Source organism: Salarias fasciatus, chromosome 15, assembly GCF_902148845.1.
Source record: "Salarias fasciatus chromosome 15, fSalaFa1.1, whole genome shotgun sequence".
In the NCBI taxonomy this organism is placed as follows: Eukaryota; Metazoa; Chordata; class Actinopteri; order Blenniiformes; family Blenniidae; genus Salarias; species Salarias fasciatus.
This window is the reverse complement of record NC_043759.1, coordinates 12,641,088-12,653,452: the sequence shown is the minus strand read 5'-3', so window position 1 is coordinate 12,653,452 and position 12,365 is coordinate 12,641,088. Positions and strand designations below refer to the sequence as shown.

The window sequence follows — 12,365 nt, the reverse complement described above, 5'->3', positions numbered from 1 at the left end:
TAAAGCTGACCCAGCAGCTTGGACAAACACAACCCTGTCTAAAGAGAACCCCTCAATAAATGTCAAGTCTCAGATTAAAGTCCACATAATGTAAAAAATTAGCCACCTTTCACCAAAGTTGCTCGTGTATACGGACAACACATGAAAGCCTTTTGTCTGGCTGCGTTCTTATTTCTTGCACGGGTAATTATAGAGGCGATGAATAAAACATCCGTTCTGTGTATGTATTTGTTGCTTACCATGAAGCAGCCTGCTGCTGTCAACCCGCCCTATCTCTTCTTCTCAGTAGTGGAGTCCTTACAGGGGTTCCCCATTCACAAAGCCTGCCTGAAATCACAGAGGGCGGAGGGAGAGTGGAGGAGAGAGAGAGAGAGAGAGAGGGAGAGAGAAGAAAGGAAGGAGGGAGGGAGGGAGAGAGAGAGTTGAGACATACCTTCCTCACTTGGCTGCATTCGGTTTACCGACATCGGGAGAAGCGACCATGCTGTGGAAACTAGTTGAGAATGTCAAGTATGAAGATATTTATGAGGTAACGTTACCGTCCAGCTGTTTGTGACTCGGGGAAGTAGACTCTACGGATTTATTATGCATGCATTTGGGGGACAGATGGAAAAGACTTAATTTTTGGAGGTTTCCTTGAGACTTCAGGCCTGGCAATATTGGCAGACTTTTTCTATATATATATATAAGGGGTGAATTGTGAAACCTTTCAGTATACTTCATACTTTCGTTGCAGCAGAAATAACTTTAATGTGTGACGAAATGTTTTGAAGCTGGCATTTTGTTGTGTTATATGTGAGGTTGGAGTGCAAGTCAAGACACTTTTTGCTTCTGGAGGAATATTTCCTAAAGAAAATACAATCAAGTAAAGAAATGAATCAAATTTCTTTATAAAATTTTGTTTTTTTTTTTAAATGTAAGAAACCCACTTTTTAAAATTTCTAATAAGGTTAAAATGAAACAGTGAAGCAGAAAAACATTGATTTAATCATAATATAACAACTGGATGGTCGAGTCGATATTTCAAAATTGCAGCGAAGAAAAAAAAAAGAGAAAGAGTTCGGGGTCAGAGCAGGGTGGCGATGTGTATGAAGTATGTAAATGACTTGGCTTTGATCCCAGAACAATATTTTCTAATAGTGAGAACAACAAGGAGGAGTCGGAAAGATGGGATAAAATAACAGGGAGAAATAAGGCAGCGCGCGCGGGGGCGAAAAGCCGCTGCGGCTCGCGCTGAATGGGCTCGAGCACAAAGCGAGTGAAGAAAAAGGGCAGCTCGCGAGGCCCTCAGACCCGGCCCGGTGGGAAGCCGTTGTCTCGTGCCGCACATGGCTTTTCTCCCACGGCGCGAGGGAGGGGAGGCTATAATGTTGTTAAACAAGTCACCCGAGAGGCCAAAGAGGGGCCGCGGAGTACACAATATCAACTTTAATCGCTGCTTTTGACTTGTGACACCGCGCACGCGAGACCCTCACGCGCCCTGTGGTTTCTCGGGTGTTTTTTTTTTTTTTGCCCCCAGAAGGTTAACAAAAGGCAGCTGGCGCTATAACCGCGTGTTTTTGTGGGCGTTCAGTAGGCTAAAATATAGTAGAAAAATATCCAAATGAAAAAAAGACGAATATAATGTTCAGTCTGCATGCAGCGTAAACTGATATTGCCTTTAGAGAAAGCATTTCTGCCTGTTCCTATATGGTTCAAACGCTGGTGTCATGGCATCTGTAAAGATACCTGTTTATACTACCACCCTTATATTTTTTTCCCCAATGTTGGAGTGTGTTTGCGCAGGATTTACGTGCGCAAAACGGTCTCTATAGGCAACAAAGTGCGCTTCACTGCGTCAGATTTCGCCATAAAAGACCCCCAAAGTGCTCTTTTTGGGATGGGAGGGGGATTCCTCGCGGGGCTGGATACCCTGTTCCCTTTTTCTCCAGCGAGAGAGAGTCCTCCTTTCTATCTCCTGCTGTTCTCGTCGTTTCGGCTCTCCACGGAATTTCAACGTCACTCACGGTTGCGCGAAAGGCTTCACGCTCCGTGTGTCGCCAGTCCCCTGCCTCCCGCACATTAATATTCCTGTAAGTCTCAGTCATGAATAACAATTACACCGTATACCGGGGGTAGAGGCGGGAGCTCGGTGCTCACACTCAGAGCGGCGGCAGCTCCGGGCGGAGGAAGGTGCTGGATGGAGTTGTAGACCGGGCCGTGCCTGCAGATACAAAAAAAAAAAAAAAAAAAAAAAAAAAAAAGCTTTTGCCTGGAATGAGTTTGCCTATCTGGGCCCAACACGGTCTGTAGCCACAATCCTGCTATTTTGCCCTGATACCAAGAGAGGGTTTACAGATGTTAGTTCACTCCTACTCCACTGCGGTGAGTTCTCTTCTCTGTATATTCCCTGAATTTCTGTGCGCAAACGCCGAATCTGTAGATGGGTTACCGCAAGGAGCCTTTGGTTGTGAGACAGTTTAAATGAAGCTGGAACCTTTTCCCTTTAGGCTCTTGTGTGTTTTTATTCAGGAGTTTCAATGCCAGTTAGAGCACTTTGGCTACATCACCAGAGGCGAAATAATAATCACGGGCCAGGCCTTCTTGTATAGTTTCATTTCTTTGGAAAAGTGATTGCAATGCTAGAATTCTTCTGTTTTCCCCCCCCATCTGCATCCCGCTTAAGGACCGGCATGACGGCGTCTCGAGCCACAGCTCGCGCCTGTCCCAGCTGGGCTCCGTGTCGCACGCGGGACCCTACTCCAGCGCGCCGCCGCTGTCTCACGCGCCTTCCTCGGACTTCCAGCCTCCATACTTTCCCCCTCCGTACCAGCCGCTCGCTCACTACCAGAGCCAGGACCCGTACTCCCACGTCAGCGACCCGTACTCCCTGAACTCCCTGCACCAGAGCCAGCAGGGCGCATGGGGCGCGCGCCAGCGTCAGGACGCCGCCGGGGAGCGGATGGAGAGCTCCGCTCTGCTGGCGCAGCCCCGGGCCTCGCTGCCTCAGCTCTCCGGGCTGGACCCGCGGCGGGACTACGGAGGCGTGCGGCGGCCCGACGTGCTGCTGCACTCCGCTCACCCGGGACTGGAGCACGGGATGGGGGACGGACTGCTGCACGGGCTGCACGGCATGGAGGACGTGCAGGTGAGTCGAGGACGACGGCTGATTGAAAGCTGTCAAATGCAACGCAGTTTCTTTTTTTTAGGTTCATATTAAGACGAATATTTTATTTTTCAGTTTAAGTAAATAAGAGTGCAGATAAGACAAAATTACGAATATTATATTGACTCACTTTCAGTCAAAATAGTTATAAAATACATTGAAATTATTATTGACAATTTATTTCTATTTGTTTTTTTTATAAAATAATTTTAAAAAATAAATTCCAAAAAATAAATAGAACAAGAAATGTCATATTTTAACTGTATAGACAAATCAGTAAGACTTGACAGTTCTCCATTGTCTCCGCGTGTTTCTCGTGTCTTCAGAGTTGAGGTCAGTGAACTGAGAGCGGCTCCCTCAGGGCTGGACTCTCTCAGCAGCTGTAGCCTCGACACAAATGGCCCTCAGCTAAATAAACTGTTTTCACAGAGCAGAGACAGCGTCTTCTCTGAGGAAATGATGCTGATACGTGGCACAGTGATGGCTTCACACACTGCTGCACCGAGCTCAGATGATCTGCTGTGGTTTTGAATTTCACCATCCATATCACCATCCTCAAATTAATTCACATAAGTCTCAGAAAAGTGCTGCCGTATCTTGATTAGATTTATAGTTTAATATAAAACCATTAATTTGTGATGTTATTTTTTAACCTTTTCATGCCTCAGAAGTTATTATTATTATTATTATTATTATTATTATTATTATTATTATTATTACTATCATCCTTTTTGCATTATTTCGTTTAAAAAAAGCTACAATCACTTGGTGAGATTGCTTTTTTTTAGTCAGCTGTGCAAGATATTTTCTTCAGCTCGTTTCCCCTCAGGGCACAACCATCACGAATTATTTGCCATTTAACCCTCGCTATAGATTTTCATTTCTGGCTTTCCGTATTTGTCTGATGCGTTCATTAACTCCACAAAGGAACACGTTTTGTATATTTCTTCCATAGATTGCGAAGCAGTCATGACAGCACCAGGTCTATTGTAACGCTTTAGGGAACGACATTAATGAATAAGAACAACTTCTTCCAACCATGTCAGGAAGAATAAAAAAAAAGGGGATTACAAAGTACATTTCGCTGCTTGTCTGGATTCAAACAAAAAAGGATTTCCTTGTTTTTTAGACTTGAATGAGTTGTGCAGGATTTTTTTTTCTTACTGAAATTTGTATTTATCTTGATTCCAACAGACCATTGAAGACACCAATGGAACCAACTTATTGGATCAATCAGTAATTAAAAAAGGTACACACTCCTCCCTTCATCCATTTACGCAGCTCTGTAAAGTGTCGAAATATAAAAAATTTTTATTTTACTTTAAAGTTTTAATTGAATGTATTGATTTTGTTTGGGTGAACAAAATTGCTGTCTTTCCCCTTGGGCTTTTTTTTTTTTTTTTTTTTTTTTTAATTCTTAATTCACTATGAATTATGGTGATTTATGGCATGCAGAGGTTTAAGCAACGCGTCCAGACGCGCAGACAGTGTCACCAGCAGCCTTGCAGGAAGCAGAACTCCACTGGGTGTCACTTGGTCCTCGCAGGCTCGTCTCACCCCGGTGTTTTTTTGGGGTGAAGGGTGAGGACTCTGAAGCCGAGTTAACGACCCCGGTATATTGACTAGCAGGCAGTGTGCCGCTGACAGGCCGCCATGCTGCCGCTCTGATGATGTGCGGTGATTTAGTTACGGGATGTTGAGTGACTGAGCTCCCCGCGGGGCATTTAAACCGCTGATGTAATAAATGGCACCGCTCACGGAGATCTCGTGAGCTCGTTTAGAGCTAATCTGCGGTATTATCCCCCGTGGAGCCATCAAAACCCCCTCGCACTGGCCCCCGCGTGCACGCGTGCATCCACCAGGCTGGCTGCGCCGCTACTTTTTTTTTTTTTTTTTTTTTTTGCGCCATTAACGGGGAAGCATTAACGCAGGGGATGGAGGAGCATCCACTGCTGCCGGTGGGAGTTAAACCGGCCGTGGAGAAGAGACGGGGAGGTGGTTAATGCGATCTGAGAGCGAGAGCCAATCAACAATCGATAACACTGTAATGAGAATGTCGCGCGACATTAAATAACAGCAAATGCCCGGCACGTGGGCGCTTCATTAGGCCGGGGCCGCCCCCTGAGCGCGCGCGGCTCTCACACACAGCGATGTGTGTGTGGGGTGGGGGGGAGAAAAAAAAAGACAGTGTGTCAGTTTGTTGTGTAAAGATGCACCTCGAACCTTCCTCTTCCAGTCCCCATGCCACCCAAGAACGTGGGCTCCCTGATGCTGGGGAAGGACGGGCTGATCGGCGGAGTGACCGTCAACATCAACGAGGTGTTCTGCTCGGTACCGGGCCGCCTGTCGCTGCTGAGCTCCACCTCCAAGTACAAAGTGACCGTGGGAGAAGTGCAGAGGAGACTGTCCCCGCCCGAGTGCCTCAACGCCTCCTTGTTGGGGGGCGTGTTGAGAAGGTAGGACTGCAGCCTCAGAGCATGTTGACGCACATATAGGGTGTTGAGGAAAAGAAAGGCTGAACTATTAAATTACACGATGAGCTGGATGAAACATCTGTGTCAGACCCTCGATAAATCTCAGGAGGCTGACAATCTTACTTAAATCTTGTTTCCTCAAGTTTTGAAATAATCTTTATGTCCTATTTTGTGAATATGCCGTGCCTTTAGATCACAATTAACTTCATTTTGATATGTTCCTTCCTTCAGAGCGAAGTCTAAAAACGGTGGGAAATGCTTGAGAGAAAAGTTGGAGAAGATCGGCCTGAATCTACCCGCTGGAAGACGCAAAGCTGCCAATGTCACACTACTAACATCTCTTGTAGAAGGTGACTCATTGATTGTTTATTAGTACATTACCTTTCTTCAGGTTTTTCAATCAGCAGTTCCCTTCCACGTTCCTCAAAAAAGTGGGAACTCAGGAGAGAGTGGCAGTCAATCTGTGCGCAAAATATATAAAAAACACAAAGAAAATGTGTTTCAGTAGATGTCCTGGAAGATGGACATTTCGCCACATCATCATAGTTTTTCAAGCTTATAATCACTTTATTCACGATCCTAAACCTAGTTAATCTTAAAGGACAAATCACGAATAATTCCCCATCTGCGCAAGAGTGTTATTAAAAAAAATGTCAAAAAAAAAGTTCACTGGTTCGAGTCCCACTGCAAACTGGACAGCACTCTCACCGTCAGCTCTTTAACCCCCTACTGCTGGCATTTTGTCACAAGTGACATCTAAAGTGAAACTTGTTCCTAATCAGACTTGATGATCACATGATCCACGACCCCGGAAGGGAGCAGACCAGACGGACGTCTGATCGATTACTCTACATTTAGATGCGAATGCTTAAAAAATAAATCATAAACATAGCCAATGTCATTATTAAAATAGCAACAAAACTTAATTTTCATAATAAAATAATTATGTTGCTCTCGAATTTTTTTTTCTCGTATCCAAAAATGGTGCGTAAAAGTAATCAGGCGTTAGTTTGTCATATTGTCATAAATGTTATTAAGTCTTGCTTTGCGTGTGTGTAAATATATATATATATATATATATATATATATATATATATATATATATATATATATATATATATATATATATATATGTATCGTGCACTTTTCTGTGCGCCCCAGGTGAAGCTGTCCACTTGGCCCGGGACTTCGGTTACATCTGTGAGACGGAGTTTCCCACCAAAGCCGTGAGCGAGTACCTCAACCGGCAGCACGCGGACCCCAACGAGCTGCACACGCGGAAAAACATGCTGCTGGCCACAAAGTGAGTCTGACCACGGGCTGTTTTCACCCTTTTTTACGCACATGAATGGCGAGCACTCCACTTTCAGAGAGACTGACTGAAGCGTCATTTGAGGAAATGTAGCTGTTCACAGCAAAGCATTGTGGGAATTAAAAACTGCAAACACCGGATTGTACAATTAATAACAAAATAATTATAAGATATTCAATCAAATTGAGTGCAGAAACTCTTAATTTGTGGAGGTTTTATCGTTCCTCTGCTATTTGAAAACACACAGCTGCTGCCAGTTTTAATACTGAAGTTAACACTGATAGAGGGAATTAATCTGTTAAAAGTAGGCACATTTCAGAATAATTGAAATATTGTGAAATTAAATATAGTCCCATGTTCCTGGGCCCTTTATGGCCCCTCATTAGGATCTCCAGAGAGTGTAAACCCCCTCCACACACTTCACTCTGACACAGTGGCTGGAAATGAGAGTGAGATTTAAAATGTAATAAAGTAAAATAATAATAATAAAAAAAACCGATCAAATTCTCAATTATATGGTTGAGTGAAATTTGCCTCTGAAAAATTTCAGAGCATTTTCAACATTTCAGAAATTATCTGAAATATACGAAACCAACAGGAAATAGTCACTGTTCTGAATGAAAATGACATTTAAGTCATGATTCATGTTTGTTTTTCTCCCAGTTCACTTCATTTCGATGACTTCCTTTAATGACTTTAATGAATTTTACTTTATTTCACACAGATAACACCAAATACAGACCTGGTTTCCAGTTCAGTATGATCTCTGCTCATGGTCTTCAGACCTATTTGTTTGGTGAAATTGACAGTCATTCAGTCTTATAGCTGTTTTGACATTATAGGCATTTTCAATTTGAATGAGGGATCTTCCAATAATCTCTAGAAACTGAGTTAGAAATATATTTATTTAACAAAATAAGACTGCAGAGGATGTAATTGGATGTATGAAGATGGCCTGACCTGTGCATTTATTAAATTTGTTGGGTTTTTTTTTTCACAATTTAAACTAGATAAACGTGTTTTCGTGAATATGATCGAACAGGCAGTAATTCACCTAGTATAACAAAGAACCCTTCAGGAGGCTTGTAAATTTGGCTTGTATAAGTCGTGCTGTCTGTCTGTTGGCCTTCACTGCATGTACCATCTGCCCATCTGTGCGTGTTTGTGTGCTATACACTCAATATGTACGGTGTTTTTCGGTGGTGGATGTTTGATGCCCAGATTCAAACCTGTTCCAATACTGTGCATCGGTGCTGCCTGTTAGAAATTCATTATTTAGCAGTGGAGTGTTTCAAGTCGTCAGAAAACAACAGTGAGAGCCTTGAGTGTAGCCCGGGGTGGCGGCTTCTCCTCTCTACTCCCCTAACCCCAGCTGGGCTCGGCCTGCACAGCCTGTCACTCATTTGCTGAAGCTCTGCCCTAAGGCCGCTTCCAGTGTGTGTGTATGTGTGTGTGTGTGTGTGTGAGAGAGGAGAGACAGAAAGAGAGAGAGAGAGAGAGAGAGAGAGGGAGAAGGAGGTCTCTTGAATTTAAAACATAGGCCTAAAACCAGAGGATTATTTGCTGAAATTTAACAGGAGACGAGCAGAAAAAGGTTCTTTTTTTCCATTTCAGCACAAAATTGGAGGTAAAAAATAAAAATAAATGAAGCTGTATGTGATTGTCTGTGAACACAACTGACCCCTTGTGTGTGGGTGTGTGTGTGTGTGTGTGTGTGTGTGTGTGTGTGTGTGTGTGTGTGTGTGTGTGTGTGTGTGTGTGTGTGTGTTGATCTGGAGTTATATTTTCTAAATTCCTGCATTTCTTGTCTATTTTTCCCGACATGTATTATATCACCTAGACGGTTTTGGGGCTGTGGTGCTTTGGTTTGGGCTATTTCATTCATTTTCAGAGATAATTGGTCAGACTTACACAACACAATATTATGCCAGGGTTAATACAAGGCTAAATTTTACTCTGCGAAATATTATGTGAGGAGAATCTGTTGATGGGAAAAGAATAAATGACAAAAAAAATTTACCGCAGTGTACCAGAGTACAAAATAATCCAAAAAAAAATTCTTTTTAAACGGGATAAGTTTTACTTTTTTCATTTGTAAAACTCTCTATGTTTTCATTGTATTTGGCTACAGATTTCTTGTGTTTGTGCTGGAGATTTAGTGTCAAACTAAAGTACTGATTCTACTGTTTCTATCAGCAGAAAGGAAGTAAGTGACTGAAAGAATTCTTATTGAGCTTTAACACAAAAAAAGTTACTCTAGTAATCTGCACAGATGCAGCAAATTCAGCTCTTCCCTTCCTCCCGTGGATCGGTGGATGTAGTCATGCTGAATTTGGAGGCTGCTAAGCTGCTTGCAAGAATTTCATCAGTCTTGGTTGCAGGTCCGGGGTGAAAGCTATTTGAGGGCCTTTCTCCGTTTGACAACAGGACAATTCACTTTGCATTATTACTACAATCTATTAAATCCTTACATAGTTTTAGAAGCCCAATAATTCACTGAAAAGAAGTCAAGCGTAATGTCTGGTTTTTTGAACATGTCTGAATCGAATATTGCTGATTTAAACATTTAAAAACTAAAACAGTGATTTTTGATTGAAGTAGACACGTTGGCTTTTGTCAAAAAGAAAAAAAGAACTGAGAGTAACACATAGAAGTTGTCCTATTATATTTCAAGCTGTGATGCAAAGTGAACTGTTCATGCTGCTAAATTTTCTCAAAACTTGACACAGTTCATCCACAGAAGCTTGTCAGGACGATGTTGAGAGGCACTGATTCACTTGAATGTACAGGTAGTTTGCAGTTATGTAGGGCTACACCGCTTTATTTATATCATAATAAGATCGCAAAAGCTGTGATTTAAATCCTTCAAACAGTCCTACATAAACTGCATGCATGAACCATTGAAAAAAAGTACTCTGATCAGGGTAAAAGTATTTTACTTCAATCACAGCAGTCATCAGTTTGTCAGCTGGTCTGAAGGTTTTCTAATGATGGCCATTTAATCATGCTTCACATTCACTGGCATCCTCTCATTTAAATGGTCATTGAGATTTGAAAACATCCATTTTTTTCATTCATCTGTTCAGTATCTTGTTCCCACGCTTCACTCTGCTGACATGAGGACCCATCGCTGTCACGTCCATCCAAAGCAATGGAAAGTTCATTCTTCATCATCCTCACTGAGGCCTGCTTGTTCCTGCATGGACGTATTTATTTGTGCATTCGCAGTAACTAGATGCGTATGTTTCCCCAACTATTCCACAATAACCGTGTTCTATTCATTTACACAGTCACTTTTTGAAATGTCTTTAAAATACTGAAGCTATCAAATCAAATAATTTGTAGGTTATGTCTGAGGTGTGTTTACCGTTTTGCTTGTGAATGAATATCTTACTGTACATCTTTCAGAAAAACAGTAACAAGTATAGACGACTATTAAAATAAACATGGTGGCTAAATTTTACAGCAGCAGTCAACAGTGACTTGTGGCGTCAGTCCTCCAGGAGTGATTGTGGGGAAGCCCTAAGCTAACGTCGAGACGCCCCTCCTGCCCGTCCTGATGCCTTGTTGTGTCTTCTCCCCTGCAGACAGCTCTGTAAGGAGTTCACAGACCTGCTGGCCCAGGACAGGACTCCCCTGGGCAACTCGAGGCCCACCCCCATCCTGGAGCCTGGCATCCAGAGCTGCCTCTCCCACTTTTCCTTCATCACACACGGCTTCGGCTCGCCCGCCATCTGCGCCGCACTCACCGCCCTGCAGAACTACCTCACCGAGGCTCTCAAAGGACTCGACAAGATGTTTCTCAACAACCCGTCCAACAACCGGCACGGGGACGCTGGCAACAAGGCCGGCGACAAAGAGGAGAAGCAGCGGAAATGAGGCGGGGAAAATGACGTCGAGTGATGGCGGAGAGCGGAGAGGGAGGCAGACACGACAGCCGAGCCGTTACAGCGTCACTCCGAGCTTTACACTACTGCAGCTGACCGGCCACAAAACGGGGCGGAGGTGGAGGAGGGAAGAGGGGAAGGCTCGGTAGAGAGGAGACACCCGTGGGCCAGTGTCAGAGAACACAGAGGGATTTTTCATCTGTGTTACGTTCTTTTCATTCCCCGAGGACATGGTGGTTACTGTGTTACATCCATTTCGCTCCCCCTGCCTGCATCCTGTGAGACTGAGATGCCGTGAGCAGCCAACAAACAACATTGTGTCTGGATGAGTGTGCGTGCGCTCGTGTTTGTCTTCACACAACAAAACGCATTTTTGAAGATTTGGGTGATTCTATCTGTGAAACAGGCTTGTCTGGTTATTTAACACGAGTAAGAGGAGGGAGGGTGTTAATTTATGTGTGTAAATATTTATTTATATTAATTTAAATGGATGGTTGTGTAAATAGGTGCGCCAGCTATTTTGGAGTAGGCCTATTTATCTGTGATTTGACCTTTGTGAGCCAGTATGGGGGACAGGACTCATCCAGTGTTTTTCTGTTCCTATAGAGCTGTTGTCATGGTGCTGATGATGGGTAGACATGCTTCTAATTGTCCAGTGATTTCATTTCTATCATATTGATAATAAACCATGTGTTTTATTATGCGAGGTGTGCAGCCTGCGCCTTTTCTCCAGGGAAATTCTCCAGCAGAGTCGGGCTACAGGTCGGGGGTCAGGGTGTATTCCGTTAGAAACGTCATCAAATACAAGTAGTTACTTGTAAGTCAGTTAGTTCATAATTCTAAGTAGTCAAAAAACTGTTCTGAACATCGAAGGGGTGTTGTTCACCAAAATGGGTGAAACAAACCAGAACGTAACAACAACATCAACATGCGATGGGTTTCCATGATATATTTTTCTAGACAACAGTATTTAGAAACCAGTGGAGGAAACAAGGTAAACACACTTTAGAATTAATGTCAATGTAGACAGAATGCCCTTTCATTATAAAAACCAAAAAAAAGTCCAAGGTACAAATTTTAGGTGTGATCGATCACAAATTTCTTTTAAAATCAACTCGGCTTAACTGCTTTTTTTTTTTTCATAGGGAGGGAACATCTGCAGTGAGGACAATCTGTGCAAAAATGGAATTGAATAAAACGAAATATGGCCATTTAGACATAATCTAGTTTGTTTTCCTGACCCCCTCATGCTGAGGGATTAGTTTTTGTCAATTTTTCATTTAAAAAAAAAACGGCAAAACTTCAGCATCACCCAGTGGTTCTCAAAGCAAAACCTCGGCTGGCCTGGAAGGCGGTCAGGAGCTTCATGGGGGTCGATACAGGGTCTGGGGGTCAGGTTGATGCTTTTTCTCAGCATTATTTTTATCCTTTTCATTTCTGAGCTGAAAACACAAAAATAATGTAGTGCAGATTGAAAATAAAACCTATCTTTTTAAACACATTTTACTACTGATTTTGTATGTGTAAATCACCAATTAGAAATGAAA

The 12,365-nt window shown here is 43.0% G+C and overlaps 1 protein-coding gene across 2 annotated transcripts; it reads left to right on the top strand.

Annotated features, from left to right (window-relative positions):
* Window positions 1-435: 435 nt before the first annotated feature.
* Window positions 436-11,524, top strand: tfap2b (transcription factor AP-2 beta). 2 transcript variants are annotated; one of them, XM_030110235.1, is made up of 7 exons: window positions 436-529; window positions 2,666-3,127; window positions 4,340-4,394; window positions 5,382-5,601; window positions 5,851-5,969; window positions 6,781-6,922; window positions 10,519-11,524. In XM_030110235.1, the coding sequence occupies exons 1-7, from the start codon at window positions 482-484 to the stop codon at window positions 10,808-10,810; spliced, it is 1,338 nt and encodes a 445-aa protein (XP_029966095.1). In that variant the 5' UTR covers window positions 436-481; the 3' UTR covers window positions 10,811-11,524. The 2 variants fall into 2 exon arrangements, with proteins under 2 accessions (XP_029966095.1, XP_029966096.1); XM_030110236.1 differs by lacking the exon at window positions 436-529 and adding an exon at window positions 1,762-2,364.
* Window positions 11,525-12,365: the final 841 nt, after the last annotated feature.

Coding starts and splice junctions, on each gene's coding strand:
- tfap2b (XM_030110235.1), top strand. CDS start 482: ATGCTGTGGAAACTAGTTGAGAATGTCAAGTATGAAGATATTTATGAG. Junction 4,395..5,381: donor TCAATCAGTAATTAAAAAAG/GTACACACTCCT, acceptor TTCCTCTTCCAG/TCCCCATGCCACCCAAGAAC. Junction 5,602..5,850: donor TTGGGGGGCGTGTTGAGAAG/GTAGGACTGCAG, acceptor TCCTTCCTTCAG/AGCGAAGTCTAAAAACGGTG.